This window comes from Gymnoscopelus braueri (genome assembly GCF_963280865.1).
Source record: "Gymnoscopelus braueri genome assembly, chromosome: 7".
Taxonomy (NCBI): Eukaryota; Metazoa; Chordata; class Actinopteri; order Myctophiformes; family Myctophidae; genus Gymnoscopelus; species Gymnoscopelus braueri.
The window spans coordinates 47,528,770-47,550,272 of NC_137608.1; the positions used below are offsets into that span (position 1 = coordinate 47,528,770).

Genomic DNA, 21,503 nt, shown 5'->3' on the forward strand with positions numbered 1-21,503 from the left:
TTAATTCATTTTTTTTTCTCCTTGCCCCTCCCCCATCTTATTTTCTTTCTCTTTCTGAAAATAACTAAAACGATGGAGCTGTACAAAAAATAATTTCACCCACTTCTTTACACCTTTAACCTGTGATGTGACAATAAAGATGATTCTGATGAAGAGAAACACAAGAAAGAAAGAAAGAAAGAAAGAAAGAAAGAAAGAAAGAAAGAAAGACAACTTGAATCAGAAAGTAAAATATCTGATCACTTCAGAAGAGAAAACCCAAATAAAATGCTGGAGCACTCCACTGGTCTACTCTGCACATATGTATTATTATGCAGGGTGACAAGGGGGTGTGGTCTCTGAAGACCATATTCACACGGTGGCCATTTTGCTATTAAGTAAATGAAATGCCAACCCGTTTCTTCAAAGCAAAATGCATAAATGGCCGCCATGTGAATATGGTCTATTATTTCGAATTCCATAGTGTAAAATAATACCAGTCAGAGTTCCAATAACTTTTGTCCCCCCCCCCTCCCCACCTCTCTCTCCAACAAAATCTTGCCCCCCTACTGACAAAGGCTAAAATCACTTGTCTATGTGCGTGTGTGCGTGCGTGCGTGTGTGCGTGCATGCGTGTGTGTGTGTGTGTGTGTGTGTGTGTGTGTGTGTGTGTGTGTGTGTGTGTGTGTGTGTGTGTGTGTGTGTGTGTGTGTGTTCAGCGTCACTGGTAAAATGCTGTTCATGTTCATTAAGCCTCAATCCAAGCCTCATTACATCTCACTGCTGAAACCATCAAATGTCTTTAAAAAAACACTGGTCATGTGATCAAAGTTTGTGTGTGTGTGTGTGTGCGTGTGCGTGTGCGTGTGCGTGTGCGTGTGCGTGTGCGTGTGCGTGTGCGTGTGCGTGTGCGCGTGTGTGTGTGTGTGTGTGTGTGTGTGTGTGTGTGTGTGTGTGTGTGTGTGTGTGTGTGTGTCATTTGTTTGTATTGTGCATCGTTCATATTTGGTTTATAACAGTAGATATAAATGTATATATGATATAATAACATAAATATAATGTACTTACTTCCTGGGATCGCTTTGACATGAAGTACAGAGGAGAGGATGAGGAGGGTGGCTGTAATCTTTATCTTCACTGATCAAAACTGAACTGAATTTAAGAGATGGGAATAAACAGATGAGAAAAAACAGATGAGAATAAACAGATCAGAATAAACAGATGAGAATAAACAGATGAGAATAAACAGATGAGAATAAACAGATCAGAATAAACAGATGAGAATAAACAGATGAGAATAAACAGATGAGAATAAACAGATCAGAATAAACAGATCAGAATAAACAGATGTTAACTGAAAGAGAAGTTCTGGAGTCTGAAAGAGAATGAAGGAGGACTCGTTCTTTAGTTCAGAAGAATCAGCCAATCAGATTAAAGATATGATGTTACATCATCTGTTTCTGGAAAGAGGACAGTCTGGATTATTGCACATATCATGAACAGTATAGCTGCTGCTGATGCACCTTATGTCTCCTCATGTACATACTGTACCTTATGCACCTTATATCTAACCTCATGTACATACTGTATGTAAATATCTTTGTTTAATTCATTTTTTTTTCTCCTTGCCCCTCCCCCATCTTATTTTCTTTCTCTTTCTGAAAATAACTAAAACGATGGAGCTGTACAAAAAATAATTTCACCCACTTCTTTACACCTTTAACCTGTGATGTGACAATAAAGATGATTCTGATGAAGAGAAACACAAGAAAGAAAGAAAGAAAGAAAGAAAGAAAGAAAGAAAGAAAGAAAGAAAGACAACTTGAATCAGAAAGTAAAATATCTGATCACTTCAGAAGAGAAAACCCAAATAAAATGCTGGAGCACTCCACTGGTCTACTCTGCACATATGTATTATTATGCAGGGTGACAAGGGGGTGTGGTCTCTGAAGACCATATTCACACGGTGGCCATTTTGCTATTAAGTTAATGAAATGCCACCCCGTTGCCACCCTGTTTCTTCAATGCAAAATGCAAAAATGGCCACCAGGTGAATATGGTCTATTATTTCCAATTCCATAGTGTAAAATAATACCAGTCAGAGTTCCATAGCTTTTGCCCCCTCCCTACTGACAGAGGCTAAAATCGTGTGTGTGTGTGTGTGTGTGTGTGTGTGTGTGTGTGTGTGTGTGTGTGTGTGTGTGTGTGTGTGTGTGTGTGTGTGTGTGTGTGTGTGTGTGTGTGTGTGTGTGTGTGTGTGTGTGTGTGTGTGTGGTTGAAGCTTCTCACTGGAAACTCCCCAAACTTGTATTTCACTTCCTGATTCACTCAACAGCCAATCAGAATTATTGGGAGAGAGATGGTAACCGAGTGCCGCGCTATGAGCTTTTAGATCTATTTTGTTTTAAATTGTGAACATTTGTGCAAATCTTTGAATATACATTTTTTAAAGCGAACATTCGTAATTCAAATCTTTGCTTCTGGGGGTCCCTGGCACAACATATTTTGAGATGGGGGTCCGCGGCCACATACATATCAATTTGGGGGTCCTTGGCACGAAAAGGTTTGAGAACCACTGGTCTAAATAACCCATTAAGACCGGGAATGCATCTGTGTCATTTTCAGATGTCTTTGGCTATTCAAAAAATAGCAGATATACAAGCTCATAGCGCGGCACTCGAGATCTGCTATTTATTTTTTTTAAACCATGAAAATTTGTGCAAATCTTGTTTTTAAAGCAAAAATGTGTAACTCAAATCTTTTTTAGGGGTTATTCTGGGGATTCTACAAATGTCTTCTAAATCCTAACAGTTCTTTTGAAAAAACTTATGTATAGGCTATAATATCAGGTTCTTTTTTCATGTCAAGGGCCCCCAAAATTATATGTATTTGGCCGCGGTACCCCATCTCAAAATATGTTTTTCAAGGGACCCCTAGAAGCAAAGATTTGAGTTAAAAATGTTTGCTTTAAAAGATTTGCACACATTTTCACAATTCTTCTAAAATAGCAGATCTACAAGCTCCCGCTATGAGCTTGTAGATCTGCTATTTTTGAGTAGCGGCAGTGGCTCAGGGGTAGAGTGGCCAGATGGGAACCGTGAGGTTCCCAGTTTGATCCCGGGCTCCCCCAGAGTTAGTGTCAAAGTGTCCTTGAGCAAGACACTGAACCCCTAATTGCTCCCAATGAGCAGGTTGGTGCCTTGTATGGTTTCCTCCTCTATCGCTGTATGAATGTGTGTGTGAATGTAATGCACAATCTATGTAAAGCGCTTTGGATAAAAGAGCTTTATAAATGCACCATTTACCATTTACCATTTACAATTTAGCCAAAGAAATGTAAAAATGACATGGATGCGTCCCGGTCTTAATGGGTTAATTAATGAATTAAATAGATGGGAATAAACAGATCAGAATAAACAGATGTTTACTGAAAGAGAAGTTCTGGTGTCTGAAAGGGAATGAAGGAGGACTCGTTCTTTAGTTCAGAAGAATCAGCCAATCAGATTAAAGATATGATGTTACATCATCTGTTTCCAAGAAGACGACAGTCTGGATTATTGCACATATTGTGAACAGTATATAGCTGCTTACGCACCTTATGTCTCCTCATGTACATACTGTACCTTATGCACCTATGTCTAACCTCATGTACATACTGTACCTTATGCACCTTGTTTCCTCATTTACATACTGTACCTTAAGCACCTTATGTCTCCTCATGTACATAGTGTACCTTATGCACCTTATGTCTAGCGTCATGTACATACTGTACCTTATGCACCTTATGTCTCCTCATGTACATATTGTACCTTATGCACCTTATGTCTAACCTCATATACATACTGAATGTAAATATCTTTGTTTAATTCATCTTTAATTCTCTCCTTGCCCCTCCCCCGTCTTCTTTTCTTTCTCTTTCTGAAAATAACTAAAACGATGGAGCTGCACTAAAAATAATTTCATCCAGTTCTTTAGACCTTTAACCTGTGATGTGACAATAACGATGATTCTGATTCTGTTGAAGAGAAACACAAGAAAGAAAGATGGAAAGAAAGAAAGAAAGAAAGAAAGAAAGAAAGAAAGAAGGAAAGAAAGGGGGACAACTTGAATCAGAAATTAAAATATCTGATCACTTCAGAAGAGAAAACCCAAATAAAATGCTGGAGCACTCCACTGGTCTACTCTGCACATATGTATTATTATGCAGGGTGACAAGGGGGTGTGGTCTCTGAAGACCATATTCACACGGCGGCCATTTTGCTATTAAGTTAATGAAATGCCAACCCGTTTCTTCAATGCAAAATGCAAAAATGGCCGCCATGTGAATATGGTCTATTATTTCGAATTCCATAGTGTAAAATAATACCAGTCAGAGCTCCAATAGCTTTTGTCCCCCCCCCCCTCCACACCTCTCTCTCCAACAAAATCTTGTCCCCCCCTACTGACAAAGGCTAAAATCACTCTATGTGGGTGAGTGCGTGCGTGCTTGCGCGCGCACACGTGCGCGCACACGTGCGCGCACACGTGTGTGTGTGTGTGTGTGTGTGTGTGTGTGTGTGTGTGTGTGTGTGTGTGTGTGTGTGTGTGTGTGTGTTTGTTCAGCGTCACTGCATGGTAAAATGCTGTTCATTTTCATTAAGCCTCAATCCAAGCCTCATTACATCTCACTGCTGAAACGATCAAATGTCTTTAAAAAAACACTGGTCATGTGATCAAAGTGTGTGTGTGTGTGTGTGTGTGTGTGTGTGTGTGTGTGTGTGTGTGTGTGTGTGTGTGTGTGTGTCATTTGTTTGTATTGTGCATCGTTCATATTTGGTTTATAACAGTAGATATACATGTATATATTATATAATAACATAAATATAATGTACTTACTTCCTGGGATCGCTTTGACATGAAGTACAGAGGAGAGGATGAGGAGGGTGGCTGTAATCTTTATCATCACTGATCAAAACTGAACTGAATTTAAGAGATGGGAATAAACAGATGAGAATAAACAGATGAGAATAAACAGATGAGAATAAACAGATGAGAATAAACAGATCAGAATAAACAGATCAGAATAAATAAACAGATGTTTACTGAAAGAGAAGTTCTGGAGTCTGAAAGAGAATGAAGGAGGACTCGTTCTTTAGTTCAGAAGAATCAGCCAATCAGATTAAAGATATGATGTTACATCATCTGTTTCTGGAAAGAGGACAGTCTGGATTATTGCACATATCATGAATAGTAAATAGCTGCTGCTGATGCACCTTATGTCTCCTCATGTACATACTGTATGTAAATATCTTTGTTTAATTAATGTTTTGTTCTCCTTGCCCCTCCCCCATCTTATTTTCTTTCTCTTTCTGAAAATAACTAAAACGATGGAGCTGTACAAAAAATAATTTCACCCACTTCTTTAACCTTTAACCTATGATGTGACAATAAAGATGATTCTGATGAAGAGAAACACAAGAAAGAAAGAAAGAAAGAAAGAAAGACAACTTGTATCAGAAAGTAAAATATCTGGTCACTTCAGAAGAGAAAACCCAAATAAAATGCTGGAGCACTCCACTGGTCTACTCTGTACATATGTATTATTATGCAGGGTGACAAGGGGGTGTGGTCTCTGAAGACCATATTCACACGGCGGCCATTTTGCTATTAAGTTAATGAAATGCCACCCCGTTGCCACCCTGTTTCTTCAATGCAAAAATGGCCACCAGGTGAATATGGTCTATTATTTCCAATTCCATAGTGTAAAATAATACCAGTCAGAGTTTCATTGCTTTTGCCCCCTCCCTACTGACAGAGGCTAAAATCGTGTGTGTGTGTGTGTGTGTGTGTGTGTGTGTGTGTGTGTGTGTGTGTGTGTGTGTGTGTGTGTGTGTGTGTGTGTGTGTGTGTGTGTGTGTGTGTGTGTGTGTGTGTGTGTCAGAGGCTAAAATCGTGTGTGTGTGTGTGTGTGTGTGTGTGTGTGTGTGTGTGTGTGTGTGTGTGTGTGTGTGTGTGTGTGTGTGTGTGTGTGTGTGTGTGTGTGTGTTGAAGCTCCTCACTGGAAAGTCCCCGAACTTGTATTTCACTTCCTGATTCACTCAACAGCCAATCAGAATTATTGGGAGAGAGATGGTAGCCGAGTGCCGCGCTATGAGCTTTTAGATCTATTTTGTTTTAAATTGTGAACATTTGTGCAAATCTTTGAATATACATTTTTTAAAGCGAACATTCGTAATTCAAATCTTTGCTTCTGGGGGTCCCTGGCACAACATATTTTGAGATGGGGGTCCGCGGCCACATACTTATCAATGTGGGGGTCCTTGGCACGAAAAGGTTTGAGAACCACTGGTCTAAATAACCCATTAAGACCGGGAACGCATCTGTGTCATTTTCAGATGTCTTTGGCTATTCAAAAAATAGCAGATATACAAGCTCATAGTGCGGCACTCGAGATCTGCTATTTATTTTTTTTAAACCATGAAAATTTGTGCAAATCTTGTTCTTAAAGCAAAAATGTGTAACTCAAATCTTTTTTAGGGGTTATTCTGGGGATTCTACAAATGTCTTCTAAATCCTAACAGTTCTTTTGAAAAAACGTATGTATAGGCTATAATATCAGGTTCTTTTTTCATGTCAAGGGCCCCCAAAATTATATGTATTTGGCCGCGGTACCCCATCTCAAAATATGTTTTTCAAGGGACCCCCTAGAAGCAAAGATTTGAGTTAAAAATGTTTGCTTTAAAAGATTTGCACACATTTTCACAATTCTTCTAAAATAGCAGATCTACAAGCTCCCGCTATGAGCTTGTAGATCTGCTATTTTTGAGTAGCGGCAGTGGCTCAGGGGTAGAGTGGCCAGATGGGAACCGTCAGGTTCCCAGTTTGATCCCGGGCTCCCCCAGAGTTAGTGTCAAAGTGTCCTTGAGCAAGACACTGAACCCCTAATTGCTCCCGATGAGCAGGTTGGTGCCTTGCATGGTTTCCTCCTCTATCGCTGTATGAATGTGTGTGTGAATGGGTGAATCTAATGCACAATCTATGTAAAGCGCTTTGGATAAAAGCGCTTTATAAATGCACCATTTACCATTATTTACCATTTACAATTTATTCAAAGAAATGTAAAAATGACATGGATGCGTCCCGGTCTTAATGGGTTAATTAAGAACAATGCATGGTGAAAGGTTCTACAGATGATATTCTGCTGACCGGCTGATAGGAGGGGGGTCATGGGGTCGTTGCTATGATCACAGCATGGTGTCAGTGATACTGGACACCAAGTGTCCACACGGCACAGAGTGCCGCGCTATGAGCTTGATCTGCTTTATTGTGAAAATCTTTCAATATATATATTTTTTAAAGCAAACATTTGTAACTCAAATATTATTGCTTCTGGGGGATTCTACAAATGTCTTCTAAATCGTAACAGTTTTCTTTTTTTTGTTTTACTTATATTGCTATATATCAGTGGTTCTTCAACTTTTTCAGGTCAAGGACCTCCCAAAATAAAAAAAAAAAAAACATCTGAAAATGTTTTGTTCCAGGGACCCCCAAAGATTTGAGTTAAAATGTTTTAAAAGAGTTTTCAAAAAAGAAAATAGCAGATCTACAAGCTCATAGCGCGGCACTCTGTGCCGTGCTATGAGCTTGTATATCTGCTATTTTTGAATAGCCCAAAGAAATCTTAAAATTCCCAGTCTAAATGGGTTAAGGCACTTGAAGGAGAATCTCACAAGTGTGTCTCTTACTGTGAATATACCCTCACACCAGGAAGCATGCATTTTCTATATTTATTAAAGGGATATTTCACTTTCAAATAAAATAAACATTTAAAAAATATATAAAAAATAAATGAAAAAAGTAATGGAAAAATCACGGCCCCCTCACGCATTAGAGTGTCCTTCTAATGTGTGAGGGGGCCGTGATTTTGCCATAACTTTTTTCATTTTTTAAAAATATTTATTTTTAAAGTTTATTTTATTTGAAAGTGAAATATCCCGTTAAGACCGGTAAGGGTGCATCCACACATAAGATGGAAGTTGACGCTAGTTGTCTCAAGCCCTTGTTCCGGTTCCGGCCGTTACTTTGATATCTTCCGGGGCTGGAGGGCAGCGCCGTTTTTCAGGAAGTCTTGTTCTTTGACTAGAGCTATTTGTACAAGTGAGGACAGAGGAAGTGTAGTTCTTTGACTAGTGCTATTTGTACAAGTGAGGACAGAGGAAGTGTAGTTCTTTGACTAGTGCTATTTGTACAAGTGAGGACAGAGGAAGTGTAGTTCTTTGACTAGTGCTATTTGTACTAGTGAGGACAGAGGAAGTGTAGTTCTTTGACTAGTGCTATTTGTACAAGTGAGGACAGAGGAAGTGTAGTTCTTTGACTAGTGCTATTTGTACAAGTGAGGACAGAGGAAGTGTAGTTCTTTGACTAGTGCTATTTGTACAAGTGAGGACGGAGGAATAGATAGCACTACTCAACATGAAAACATTATACAATATTAATATTATCCATATTATCGAGCAATATGAAAAAAAAATAGCCAAAAATAGCCAAAAATAGCCGACCTACAAGCTCACAACGCCTCGCAATAATTATGAATGACAGATTCACATGGTAGAAGACTGCAATTTATAACAATAAAGCACAGAGATGTTTTGTTTTTTGTAGCCCACGTTTGTATGTGAAACTGTAGAATTAATTTAAAAAAAACGCCCCATTTATAATAATTAAATGTATTCTGCTGTTCTTTATTATGCTCATTATACTATTATATTATCTTATCTTCATATAGCTGGCCCTGTGGTGTGTCGTGTTGTGTTGTGTTGTGTTGTGTTGTGTTGTGTTGTGTTGTGTTGTGTTGTGTTGTGTTGTGTTGTGTTGTGTTGTGTTGTGTTGTGTTGTGTTGTGTTGTGTTGTGTTGTGTTGTGTTGTGTTGTGTTTGTGCTGGAACGTCTGCCTTGCATTTCCCCTGTAAGAAAACTACAAGAGACAAACCCGCCCAGTGGAGAGAACACAGGACGTATCTGTCCTATTGGTTGGTGCCTATCACTTCCACGTCCACGGCCAAATACATAATCTAAAAATGTTTTCTAAATCCTAACAGTGTGTTGCTATATCAGTGGTGCTCCAACTTTTCCATGTCAACGACCACCCAAAATGATATGTATTTGGCCGCGGACCCCCACCCCCATCTCAAAATATGTTGTTCCAGGGACCCCCAGAAGCACAGATCGGCGTTAAAACATTTTTATATTAAAAGATTTGCACAAATCTTCCACGATTAAAAACAAAACAAAAAACCAGATCTACAAGCTCATGATAGCACGGCACTCGATGCCGCGCTATGAGCTTGTAGATCTACTATTTTTGAACAGCCCAAGAAATATTAAAATTACACAGATGCGTTCCCGGTCTTGATGGATTAAAGAAGAAAATATTACGAATGTAATATTTATAAGAAAAGTAGCTTCTTAAGATTTAAAAGCTAAAACTCCTCAGTCGTTGCGTCTCGCCGGATATCACGTGGCAACGCGGAAGTCAAGACGTGTAGCAAAAACTACATTTCCGGCCCAAAAAACTACAAGATAAGCTCTGGCCTGGGACACGGTAAAACAAAGACGGGGCATTGCGAAAATGCCTCCCCCCTCAAAAATAAACAGCAACACGAAACAGCAGGCCTACATTATCTCCCCATGAGACTCATGTTACAGTAGATGATGCTTTAAATTTAAAACCGTTCACAAAGTCAAGAGGCAAGACCGCTTCATTAATCCCGTAAACAGCCACATTCTAAAACTGTCTCTTAAAACAAAACATAACCGTTCTATTCCCCTCCGTGGGTTTCCAAAGATCAAAACCAACTTCATAATTACACAAACATGGAACATGGATCCGGACGTCTCTCTCTCTTCTCCTCTGCTTTATTACAACCTACCAGCATGGTAGCCTGCAGTTTACTGCCTCAATTACACCACAAAGGCTAACATGTAGCAGCGGACGATCGCCACCGTCTATGCCTCCTGTGCCTGGGACCCAACCACGCGTGGCTCGCCCTGAACAACCCAGGAGACGAGGACGCGCGTAAGCCCTGCGATGACTTCACAGTTTATCAGCTGGAGCATCGCCTTTCCAGAGCCAGAGGGCTGGCGGCCTCCAGCAGCAGCGGCGGCGCTCACCCCGACGCTAGCCTCGCCATGGGCTCCACGGCGTCGGTGTTGAGCGCAGGCCTTGGGTCCGCAGGACTACCGCGACAGGATGCCCCGAGGTCCAGCGGTGCCAGGAGGAAGGTCCGGAGCGAAGCTGCACCTGGGGCGTTATCTTCGGTGCCGGACCAGGCCACCCCAGCCGAGGCCAGTGGGCCATTGCTCGGCTGCTGTGTTCCTCCTTCCTCTCCCCCCTTCTCTCTTCTCGCCTGGGGCGACACACCGACGCCAGAGGGCAGCTCGGACGGCGAGGACTTCGGGGGAGAGGACGCCTTCCGCGACGAGGAGGAGAACGAGTTCACCTCCCACCGGGCACAGTAGGTAACGATGGCCAGTCCGGGTCCTCCTGTGCCTGCAGCGATGAGGGCGGAGGCTCCTAGCCAGGCAAAGGAGCCTCTCGAGCCCGTCTCGGCCGTGCTGAAACGGGCAATCTCCAGATGCGGCCTGGAGCAGCCTTTGGAGGCCGTAAAAGTGTCCATCTGTCTGAATCCTGTAACGAACAGGGAGCCAGTGGGGGGCCTCCACCCTCCAGGGGTGGAGGGTGGAGGCCCCCCACATTGAAAACCAAATTGTAAGCCATCAGACCAAAAACATCTGCCATCAGTCGGGCTCCAATCATAACAGTTCTACTCTTCAGAGATTGGTACCTCCACCGCCTACTGTTAATAATAATAACAATAACAATTAACAATAACAATAATAATAATAATAATGGCATTTCAATGTCTTGTTTCTAATTTCTCCATGTCTTTCCATTGCATTTTCAATATGTCTAACAACATCTACTCCCACCAACACTTTTTTCATCTCTCCAACACTGACATCTGCTGGAGATTTTTAGTGGGGATAAAAAAAAACAAGTTGCTGACAAGAAACCATTGACAAAACTAGTCAATGAATACAACTGAACAAAATGGTAATTTTAAATACTTTTATTAAGATAAAATACATCTTACAAGGTACAAAATTATACAAATAGGTTATCTGTAAGGACAATGCTGTAGGTTGCAGTTTTAAGAAAACCATAAAAAGTTTAAAATAAAAGTCTCCAATGGTTGATATTGGTATTTGATTGTACCCACAGAACCGATAGCAACATTCCCACTTAAAGCTACAAACCTTACTTTAATGGGTAAAACATTTGAACCAATCTATATGGTAGTATGTTACAATATAACTAGTACATGTGCAGTGGTTGGAGGTGTTCCCTTCTCTTCCATTGAGACATTTGGACCCTGGTGTTGGGTAGGACACCTACTGGTTACACAAGTAGCGCTGCCTGAAGGTCATAAGTGCAGTATCTCCCCCGGAATGCCTTCTTGGAAGAACAGCAGGATTTGTCTCTCGTGCGGGAGACCTAGGTTAAAATCCTGGGTAGTACATTAAAGTTACACATTGCAGCTTTAATACCAAATGTTCTCCCGTATAGAACCACAGTATGCCTTCTATCAATGGCACCACTTTGTGCTCACCTATTGCTTCTGTTCTATTTTGTTTAGTTTTTTATTAGGGTAAGAACCATCACACATCTTTGGTTTGCAGGTAATCCATTCACAATAGACACTTGAGTGGTTATTAATGTTATAGCAATGAATAGTTACGGACCATTTTAATAGTTTAGTGCTGTTTCCTGATGTTAGCACTATTTGTTCAGTGTTCAGTGATGAACTCTCCAGCACCCCCAGTTTCATTGATTAGACCAATAGGTTTTACATGAAGCTGTTCAGAAGTTCAGTGAGGCTTTGTGAGAAGCACCACTGTCAATGGACAATCACTGTTCAAGTTCATTAGCCGTAGTTGGCGAACATTGGTCGAAAATAGACGATCTACAAGTTCACAATGTCTCGCGTTGTGACCGTGAGCTTGCAGATTTGCCATTTGCAGCAAAGGCATTTGGTGTAGAGGGAAAAAAAGGAGGGGGACCTAGTATAGACCCCTGGGGGACACTGGTCAACAAAGTATGGTATATAATAAGGTAAAGTGGTTCAAATAAATGAGTTATGCCTTACCCCATAACCAATCTTATTACAAAGTTGCATGAAAAAAAGTATTTTTATGAGATGAAAAAGACCTGTCTGTCACCACGCCTAGTCGTGCGAAAAGTTAATTAGTTCTTCCTGTTTAATTAGTTCTTCATGGCGTTGCGTAACTCCTGTAAGTTCCAACGTTGCGCCTGGAACTTACAGGCATTTTTATGATATAAGCCACGCCTCCAGTCCAGACCCCCTTGGGTCAATCAGTGGCTATGTTTACATGCAGAGAATTTCCTCAATCCTCAATTTATTTTATTTACCTGTGCCCTGAATGGATCAATGTGTTGAAAGTACAGTATGTAGTCCTAACTTCTTCACGCGAGAAGTCCTGTTTAGCATTAACAATGAAAGGCTCCTGCCTCTCCTGTCAATTCGAAGTTATACTTGGTTTGCACACAGGATATAGCTGATCTCCAAGCTCGCAACGTGTCGCGCTGTGACGCGTTGTGAGCTTGTAGATCGGCTATTTTCGGTGCGCGACACATGATCACAAAGCCTTAAATGCCATGTTCCCACAAGTTCATGTAATGCTACTGTATCTAATGTGGCTCATTATATCTGCCGAACGGCTGCAGCCGGGGAAGTACGAACTCTTGTAGAAAAAAGGGGAAACGCCTTGGAAAGTTGATGCAAAAACTGGCCAAATGTAGGAATGACATGAAAAAGGCCGTAAAGATGTCCCAAAATCCTGAAGCCAGTCAATCATTGCAGAGGCATATAGTACATCACAAGTCTTCATAAATCTGACTGTTTATGATGTGACTGGCCTGTCTTTCTCCCAAGCGCCTCTCCGCTGGCCCTGCAAAAAAAAGAAAAACCTCCTCAGAGGTCCGCCGTCGTCCGATACATCTGCAGCGAGGTCACCTCCACGTCCTGCACCTTGGCGTTCTGGGGGCGTCCCGTGGGGCTGTAGCCAGCCGAGCGTCCCATGGGACTAAAGCCCATGGTGGTGCGTCCCGTCTGGCCGAAACCCGACGATCTGGCCGCGGCGGGACGGTGCAAGTAGCGGGCCGACGTCACCAGGTTCCCGTAGCCCCCCGTGTGCGAGAAGGCGTAGCCGGAGCGCCGGGAGCTGGTGCGACGCAGGCGGGCACGTCGGGGCGGAGGAGGCGGCGTGGCTTTGGCCTGTCTGACTTTGAACATCACCTGGAATGTGGAGAGTTATGTGAGATATGCGTAAATATACAATTTGTAGCGCTCCCTTTTCGTAAAAGAAAATAACCTCTCTTATATATGCAGGGCCACCATGTTGGCTCTTTTTCTGATTTTAATTTGTCTAAGGAGTTCACATTACTTATGTTTTTACATTCATGGAATGTTTTTTTTTTCCATATTTAGAAAAAATAATTGAGAATAATTGTAGAAAAATACAGGACCCATAAAAATGGGTCCGCTACCCAAAAATGGGTCCGGACCCCTGCTCTAGACCACCAGATGTGGTTCCAAATGGACCATGTACCTCCCATCACAATAATATTACTGTGATGATATTGAATTGCGTCACTCAAACAAATATAGTTGTCGCACCCTATGTGACTGCACCTCAACAACAGGAAATGTACAGTCAAGACAATGTGGAAGTTCTTGATGATCTATGTAATCCACGCGTGTAAAAATCTATTTGTTGCAGCTAAGGATTCAATTATATCAGCAATGAGAGAAGTTTACAGTTGATCGATATTTGCATTTGGCAAAAGGAGTAGTGTAGCGAGAGAAGTGCTGAGACTACAATTGGGCGCTCCTAAAGTCCCAACCTTGAATTCTTAATGAGATGGTCAATGTGTCCACACATTGGAAGAAAACTAAAACTAAAACCTGATATTGTCTCTGTCGGGTGGAAACCATACGTCCAAAACAGTATAACTTTTTTAATTCATTTACAAAAACACACAAAAAGTTAAAATATGGAGGTTTCTGCCCGACAGCAACAATATACCAAATGATTATCTAAGGGCGAATAGGCCTGTGGCACTGCATCTTTCTGTATGTATTACCTGACAGTGTCAGTTTAATAATCATTTCTGTCTATTCATGTTGAACAGGTTGTTGCTGTGCTCTCTGTCTGCATGTAAATCGCACGTTTTCTAACAAATGGATATTATAATAATATAATACAATATTTATATAAATAAATAAAGTATCCATGCTGTGATTGGCCAAAGGCCACACCTTGTCGTTGATGGTGGGACAGAGCTGGATCAACAGGAAGCGGTAGGTGACCACAGGAAGTATACACAGGATGGAGGTCAGGAGGATGGTCAGCCACATGTTGGGCTGGTTCAGAGAGTTCCTGGCTGTACCTGGAAGCACCCACACACGCAAACATACACACACGCACACACGCACGCACGCACACACGCACGCACGCACAAACACGTGTGCACGCACAAACACGTGCGCACGCACACATACGCACATGTTTACTTAGCAGACTTTTGGAAAATGTACATTGACTTACAGTACATTCATTCTACATCTCCTAAACTTAACCCGAAACCTAACCCTTAACTTAACCCAATGAAATTCAGTAAAAAGTTAATTTGGGTACATCAACATTGTCCCCATTCAGACAACAGTCCTAATATAGGCCATATTTGTCATTTGGGGGAAATTATGTCCCCAAATATGGCCTAGGTCAGTAATCCACACGCACGTACAGCAATTCTTGGAAATGGATTCCATGAAGATGCAGCACATTAGAAATACACCAGTTGCCTTTGGCACTCATTCAGTGCCAAACTTATTTCTGGCTTTATCACCCCCAAGGCCAAAAATACATTGTAAAAAAAAAGTGCTAAGGAGCCGAGATACAGTCTTTTTCAGTAAGAAGTTAAACAAGAAGTGAATGGAGCAGCAAATCTTCAAATCATGATATCTTGGGTTCTGAACATTCTTTTTTAAACGTGACGTCGGCGACGTCAATGGCACTGAATGAGTTAAGTCATATTTTATACTTCTGTCACTTGAAAATAGTGAGTATAGCTGATATGTTTTCGTATTTATTTGCAACCATTTTCAAAATAGGGATGCTAGTGGTTAGTATAGAGTAAAAGCTCCTCACTCACCTATGAAGGGGAAGGACGAGGGGACGATGAGGTACATGCCATTGCTGTACATGGTGAAGGTGACAGCGAAGTACATGGCCAGACTGCCCACCACGAAGAACGTGTTGACCGCCGTCCAGTACGCCATGTCCAAACCCAGCTACACGCCCAGGATGAGGTGAGACAGGACCGAAACGGATAAGCATTAATCACCATGCACAACTTTCTATTGACGGGATTAGACTTGTTTTCATTGATTTTATTACTGTTGCTATGGTCTTTTTATGCTTCCACCGGGACAGCCGTGGCCGGAGGCATTATGTTTCCGCGATGTCTGTCTGCATGTACGTACACATCGTTGCTGTCGGGCAGAAACCTCTTATCTCCAAACTTTTTGTGTTTTTTTGTACATTAACAACCTATACTTGATAATGCAACTACCGCGTCACACAAAAGTCTCAAAAGTAGCAGATTTGCAAGCTCGAAACACGGCTCGAAACGTGGCTTGAAACGCGGCTCGAAACGCGGCTCGAAGCGACGCGTTTCGAGCTTGTAGATCTGCTACTCTTGCTATTTTTCAATTTGCATCCTGAAAAATAACTTTTTTGGGAGGTTTCCACCCAACAGAGACTACATGTACATAATGTACGTGATTCCATCCCAAACCTTACTTATAGAGGTCAACCTATACTACCCAAAAGAACGTATCTCTGTCAGCAAGCGATTTTCACTTCCTAAAAAGTGGATACCTGAGAATCCATGTGACTGGGAAACAGTGACATCTGGTGGATAGTACAGCGGGTTAACTCCTGTTTTTGAGCAAATCGTGCACTTTTTGTAAGAAGCGTGACATTTTCAGCATAATTAGTAAATAATATAATATATTTTCAGAAGGGGAGGGAAGTCAGATTTGACCTCTGAGGACCGTGAGAGGTCAAATCCAAAATGGCCGCTAGTCAAACTTAAGTTTGGAACCAAACACAGTAGAAAAATGTTTAAAGTATCATTTCCAACTAAATAGGGGATGCCTTTTCATTGGGTGATACTTTCGAGATCACCAGATTTCAAGGAAATGCATTTAGGTTGAGGTCAAGGTAAAAATGTGCCCAAAAAAAAAAAAAAAAGATTTCCTTTGAGTCAACAAATGGCAGTGGAACAGATACTGGTCTATTTTATAAGCCACACCTGATGACACACCTGATGGGGTTCAGACAATTCTGTGACAATCATGCTTGTTAGGTAGAGAGCAATCAAGGGGCCTTTTCAATCCAATAACATGGCTGCCATAGGATTGTCTGATCCCCATCAGGTGTGTCATTGTTGGTGTCGCCTATAAGAGACCAGAGTTTCTTACACTGCCATGTGTTGATTCTGAGGAAGGCCAACAGTACGAAACGTTACTCAAATACTAAATCGCTACATAAAGAGCCAGAGTGGGCAACGCTTTTTTCTTCCTAAGTTTGTTCCTGAGTGTAACACATCCTGACACCCAAGCTGCAAACTGCAGTCCAAACGGGTGTTATTCCCTTCTCCTGTCGTCTCCTGCCAATTTCATCGCAACTATGTCAAAGCGTCACAACCTGAACGACCCTACCCAGTGCTTTACATCCAAGCAATCCAAGCCACCCACTACTACTAACTGGGACATGTGTGTCCTCTGTCAAAAAGTAACAGATGAACCATTACAGTGTCCACTAAGACATTCCTCTAGCAGAGGGCAAGGAACTTTATGCAACCAATGGGAGTGGTGTCCTCTGTTCTCCTGCTGATTCAAACTTGGCCTGCCTTGCCCCATGTTCGCAAGAGGAGGCTGACACTCGTCTGCTTCTGCATGTGGCAGATGCTGTGCAAAAGGGGTGTAAGAAGGTGACTATACGTACAGTTGATACTGATGTGGTAGTACTGGCTGTGGCGTCATTCAGTAAGATAGGTCCTGATGAGCTGTGGGTTGCCTTTGGTGTTGGATCAATCTTTCGGTACATAGCTGTTTATGAAATGGTTGCCACAATGACTCCAACACAGCGTCTGACTCTTCCAGTCTTTCACGCTTTCACTGGGTGTGACACTGTATCTGCGTTCGCTGGCAGAGGAAAGAAGACAGACTGGGAAACTTGGAAGTCATTCCCAGAGGTGAATGAGGCTTTCAGTGAACTCCTACACATGCCAAGTGAGGTCAGTGAAGGATCAATGTTCCTGCTAGAGCAATTTGTGGTGCTCATGTATGACCGAACCAGTGAGTGCACGGAAGTGAATGATGCCAGGAAACAGCTCTTCACACAGAAGTCAAGAACACTAGAGAGCATTCTTCCAACCCAGGCAGCACTCAAGCAACACATCAAGCGCACTTGCGACCAGGCAAACTGTTGGAACCAGGCATTGGTACTGGAACCAGAGATGCCAGAGCCATCTGAATGGGGCTGGACAAAAGAAACAACTGGGTGGCAACCATTTTGGACCACTCTCTCTGAAGCATCCAAATCGTGGCATGAATTAATCCGCTGTCGCTGCACCAAAGGGTGTACTGGACGATGCAAGTGTGCCAAAGCTGCACTCAAATGTACTGCACTGTGCCTCTGTTCTGGAGACTGTTAAGTTGTTGTTTTTTTGTCTTGTTTTTCTCTTTCTGTACGCAAGATGTGACAATAAAGAAGCCTTGAACCTTGAGTCATTTACCATTAATTTATGAATATAGACTACCACCATGGGTTTATTCTGTGTATTTGTTTTGTATTATTCACATTGTCACAAAATGGAAGAACAGTTTCACTATATTGCAGTATAACCCCAAGCTAAAATAAACTTATTACTATGTAATTTGACCTTGACCTTGATTTAATATATGTCCTTGGGTTCTAGCAATCTCCAAAGTATCATCAAATGAATGCGCAACCCCAACTTAGTTGGAAAGAACGCCTTGAATGTTTTTTTTTAAGTATTTAGACATTCAGACCCTGTTAACGGACCATCTTGGATTTGACCCCTCAGAGGTCAAATTTGACTTCCCTCCCCTTCTGAAAATGTATGTTATATTATTTACTAATTATGCTGAAAGTTTCAGCCTTCTTACAAAAAGTGCACAATCATATTGCTATTCCGCTCTACTAGGACCTTTTTTTGCCATAACATACCTCAACCAAATGGTAGAAAGGGCTCAATCAGGTTGAGTTAAGTTCAGCAATGTTTTCAATGAGACTTAGTGACTTAAAATGTGCTCTACCAATTGGTTGCGCAGACTGTTAAAGGAGAACATGAGGCACAATTATGTTTTCTCATTCCTTTATTGATATTGTGACATTCCATTCAAACCAAGCAAATTAAAGCCAAAATCTAACATCTGAACTTCAAACCATTCATGATCAGGGGCTGCAGATCCCAGGGGGGAAGGAGGGGACATGTCTGACATGTTCCTCCAATAACATATTTAGAAATAAATGGTATAATTTAAAATATATATTTACAAGAAAGTGATTACACTTTTGAAATCATTCTCCCATGCAGTAAACACAATACTTTTTGAAGGGTTAGCTTTTGCCACCCGTGTGTTCTGATCAACAACTACTGCCAAATAAATGAATCCACAAGCTTCATCATCATCATCATCTTCATCACTTGTCCACAGAGCTGTTAACTAGTTCAATGAGTGAAGTTCAGCCAATATGAACGGATAGAAACACAACAGTGGAGCTGAAAACGGAAATATAAATAATACTCACCAAGGAATATTTAAACTGTCAGAATTAGACACATATTTTGTTCTTTACTTTAGTAAAGTTTGCACAACCTTTCTGTTATTGTTGACTCTCATCATGTCACTGTCACACCCTGAACGCTCATTCTCCTAATTAATATAATTACAATTAATAATTAAAACCTCATGGGACGATGGGACAGGATAGACTGAATGTATGGATCATGTATTACATTGAAGTTTATGCATATTGGACACATTTAGGACACTTCACCATGTGTCCTTCAATTAGTGTTGAGTAATTAATTATTATTTATGAACTGACAGGAAGCCCTGTCCAGTTTTCTAAGCATTTTAGATATCCATCATTTACAGTAGATATTGATAATAAACGGAAGGTATTGATTACTGGATGTATTGATCATTAGTCAAATCAGGATCCAAAAATAAGAACTGAACTCTGTGTTGGTGATATTATTGATGAGAATGTTCCTTGTTTGTGCCCCCCCCCCACCCCAAGTTGTAATGAGATCTGCTCCCCTGCTCATATGAATGATTACATATAACTCATTACTTAATATAAATTATTGCATGTCATCAGTGTTTCACATTAATGTCTTAGACTGTGGCAGTCCACCATTGTCACCTCAGACCACCCTAGAAGACCAGGTCCACCCATCATCTCAGACCACCCTAGAGGGTTTAGGTCCACCCATCACCTCAGACCACCCTAGAGGTGTCTAGGTCCACCCATCACCTCAGACCGCCCTAGAGGACCAGGTCCACCCATAACCCCAGACCACCCGAGAGCAGTGGTTCTCAACCAGTGGTCCGGGGACCGCCAGTGGTCCTTGGAGGGGTACCAGGGGGTCCCCAGCTAAATTAGTTAACATAGCATCACAATCATTGAAACACTTAGCTTTGGCTATTCAAAAATATCAGATATAAAAGCTTATAGCGCGGCAGCGCTCATGAGTTTGTAGATTTTTTCTTGAAAAAGTGTGCATATCTCTAAATGCATATATATTTTCATATATATATAACTCAAATCTTTGCTTCTGGGGGTCCCTGCACAAAACATTTTCAGATGGGGGTCCGCGGCCAAATGTATATCAATCCAGGGGTCCTTGGCATGAAAAAGGTTGAAAACCACTGCCCTAGAGGATCAGGTCCACCCATCACAGGGAAACAGTGATGTCATGATGATCGTAACACATTAATTATCACACATTACAAATTATTACATAATAAATGACTTATGGTCAATTATAAAAATAAAAAAAACCTTTTTCACAAACCTGGTTGACTGACTTCCATTCAGATGGATATTAATATTAATGTTATGAAAAACTCTGATTGTGTGTGTGATCATTTATTTAATGTTTCAATATAGTGTAGAACTGAAATATTATGTTTGTGTTTTCTGACAACAGAAACTGTACAAAGTAATTTGATGAACCGCCCACACTAATTGGGACTCCCTCTTCCTTTGGTGTGGTGCCCAGGTGGTGCCTAAACCCTGACCTTTAAACCTCACAGAAACTATGTCTATATACTTAACCTTAACCTTAATCTCACCTAAAAACCACGTCAACCTTTGCGAAACACCGGGAAAAGACATTAATTATCGTTAGCCTTGGCTAGCCATTTAGCATTAGCAAGGACACATTAGTGAAAAAGGTTGATGATGTCATCATCGTGCTGCTGTTATGAGTATTTAAAAGCGAATGGACACACATGTATTTCCTCCTCTCTCCACCAGGGAGCAGCGATGACTCTCTGCTTCTCTGAAAACACACCCAGGTGTTCTGTGAAAAGACAAAAACAACAATAAGAATCAGAATTTATTAACTGTATGACCATGTTAACAGAATAACCTTCCCTTATAATAGTGAATGAATCATTCCCAAATTATTATGAATGTGTCATTAATAACTTGTTAAATGTTTGTTAATGGTTAATGATTTAATGATTTAAAACTATGCTATAAATGGATAATAGATCATGAACAAGTTATTAATAAACTACTTGAAAACCTAACCTCCCAGCACCCTCCCTGCAACTACAGTAACGATCAAAGTAAAAACAACTCAGTCCATTCAAACAGTTCAAAGGTTCAGTAAAAAGAAAGAGGAAGTGAACCTGGGTGTGTGGGAGGAGTCTAAAGACCCTCATTGGTTGTCGGCACCAGAATACGACCTGATAGAAGAAGAAGAGAGACAGAAATACACACAAGTAAGACGCGCGAACGCTGGAAGCGAACGCAGCTCGAAAATATTGTGTATTTACGGACTTGTAATCCGTCTTATTTCACCGTGATGGGGAGAGAACATTGACATTGACATTGTGTGTGTGTGTGTGTGTGTGTGTGTGTGTGTGTGTGTGTGTGTGTGTGTGTGTGTGTTTTGCATGCTGTTGTGCATTTTAATCAGAGCATCGTCTACATTCCTACACTCTGGCGCACTCTGGCGGCTGCACACAGGCAGTGCACGCACACAGAGACACAGAGACACAGACACACAGACACACACACAACCCAAGCACGGTTTCATAGTAAGCTGCACTTGGGCGGAGGCGCCTCCTT

The 21,503-nt window shown here is 41.4% G+C and overlaps 2 protein-coding genes across 4 annotated transcripts in view; both read right to left on the bottom strand.

Moving 5' to 3' along the window:
- The window catches only part of LOC308089512 (H-2 class II histocompatibility antigen, E-S beta chain-like), a 47,237-nt gene that overhangs the window by 14,143 nt on the left and 11,591 nt on the right, over positions 1-21,503 (bottom strand). Inside the window, exons 9-10 of one of the 3 annotated variants that reach the window (XM_080434285.1) lie at positions 21,062-21,118; positions 18,534-20,727 (exon numbers count right to left, since the gene is read on the bottom strand). The exons of the other annotated variants lie outside the window; for them this stretch is intronic. Coding sequence (XP_080290411.1) covers positions 21,081-21,118 — 38 coding nt within the window. The 3' untranslated portion in view covers positions 18,534-20,727; positions 21,062-21,080. Of the gene's footprint in view, positions 1-18,533; positions 20,728-21,061; positions 21,119-21,503 lie in introns of those variants that run through there. 3 annotated transcript variants of the gene reach the window in all.
- LOC308088174 (putative phospholipid-transporting ATPase IM) lies at positions 12,642-15,387 on the bottom strand. The gene is made up of 3 exons (XM_080432558.1): positions 15,253-15,387; positions 14,357-14,487; positions 12,642-13,333 (listed from the first exon to the last, which is right to left on the bottom strand). Exons 1-3 carry the CDS (start codon positions 15,377-15,379, stop codon positions 13,010-13,012), a joined length of 582 nt encoding a protein of 193 aa, XP_080288684.1. The 5' UTR covers positions 15,380-15,387; the 3' UTR covers positions 12,642-13,009.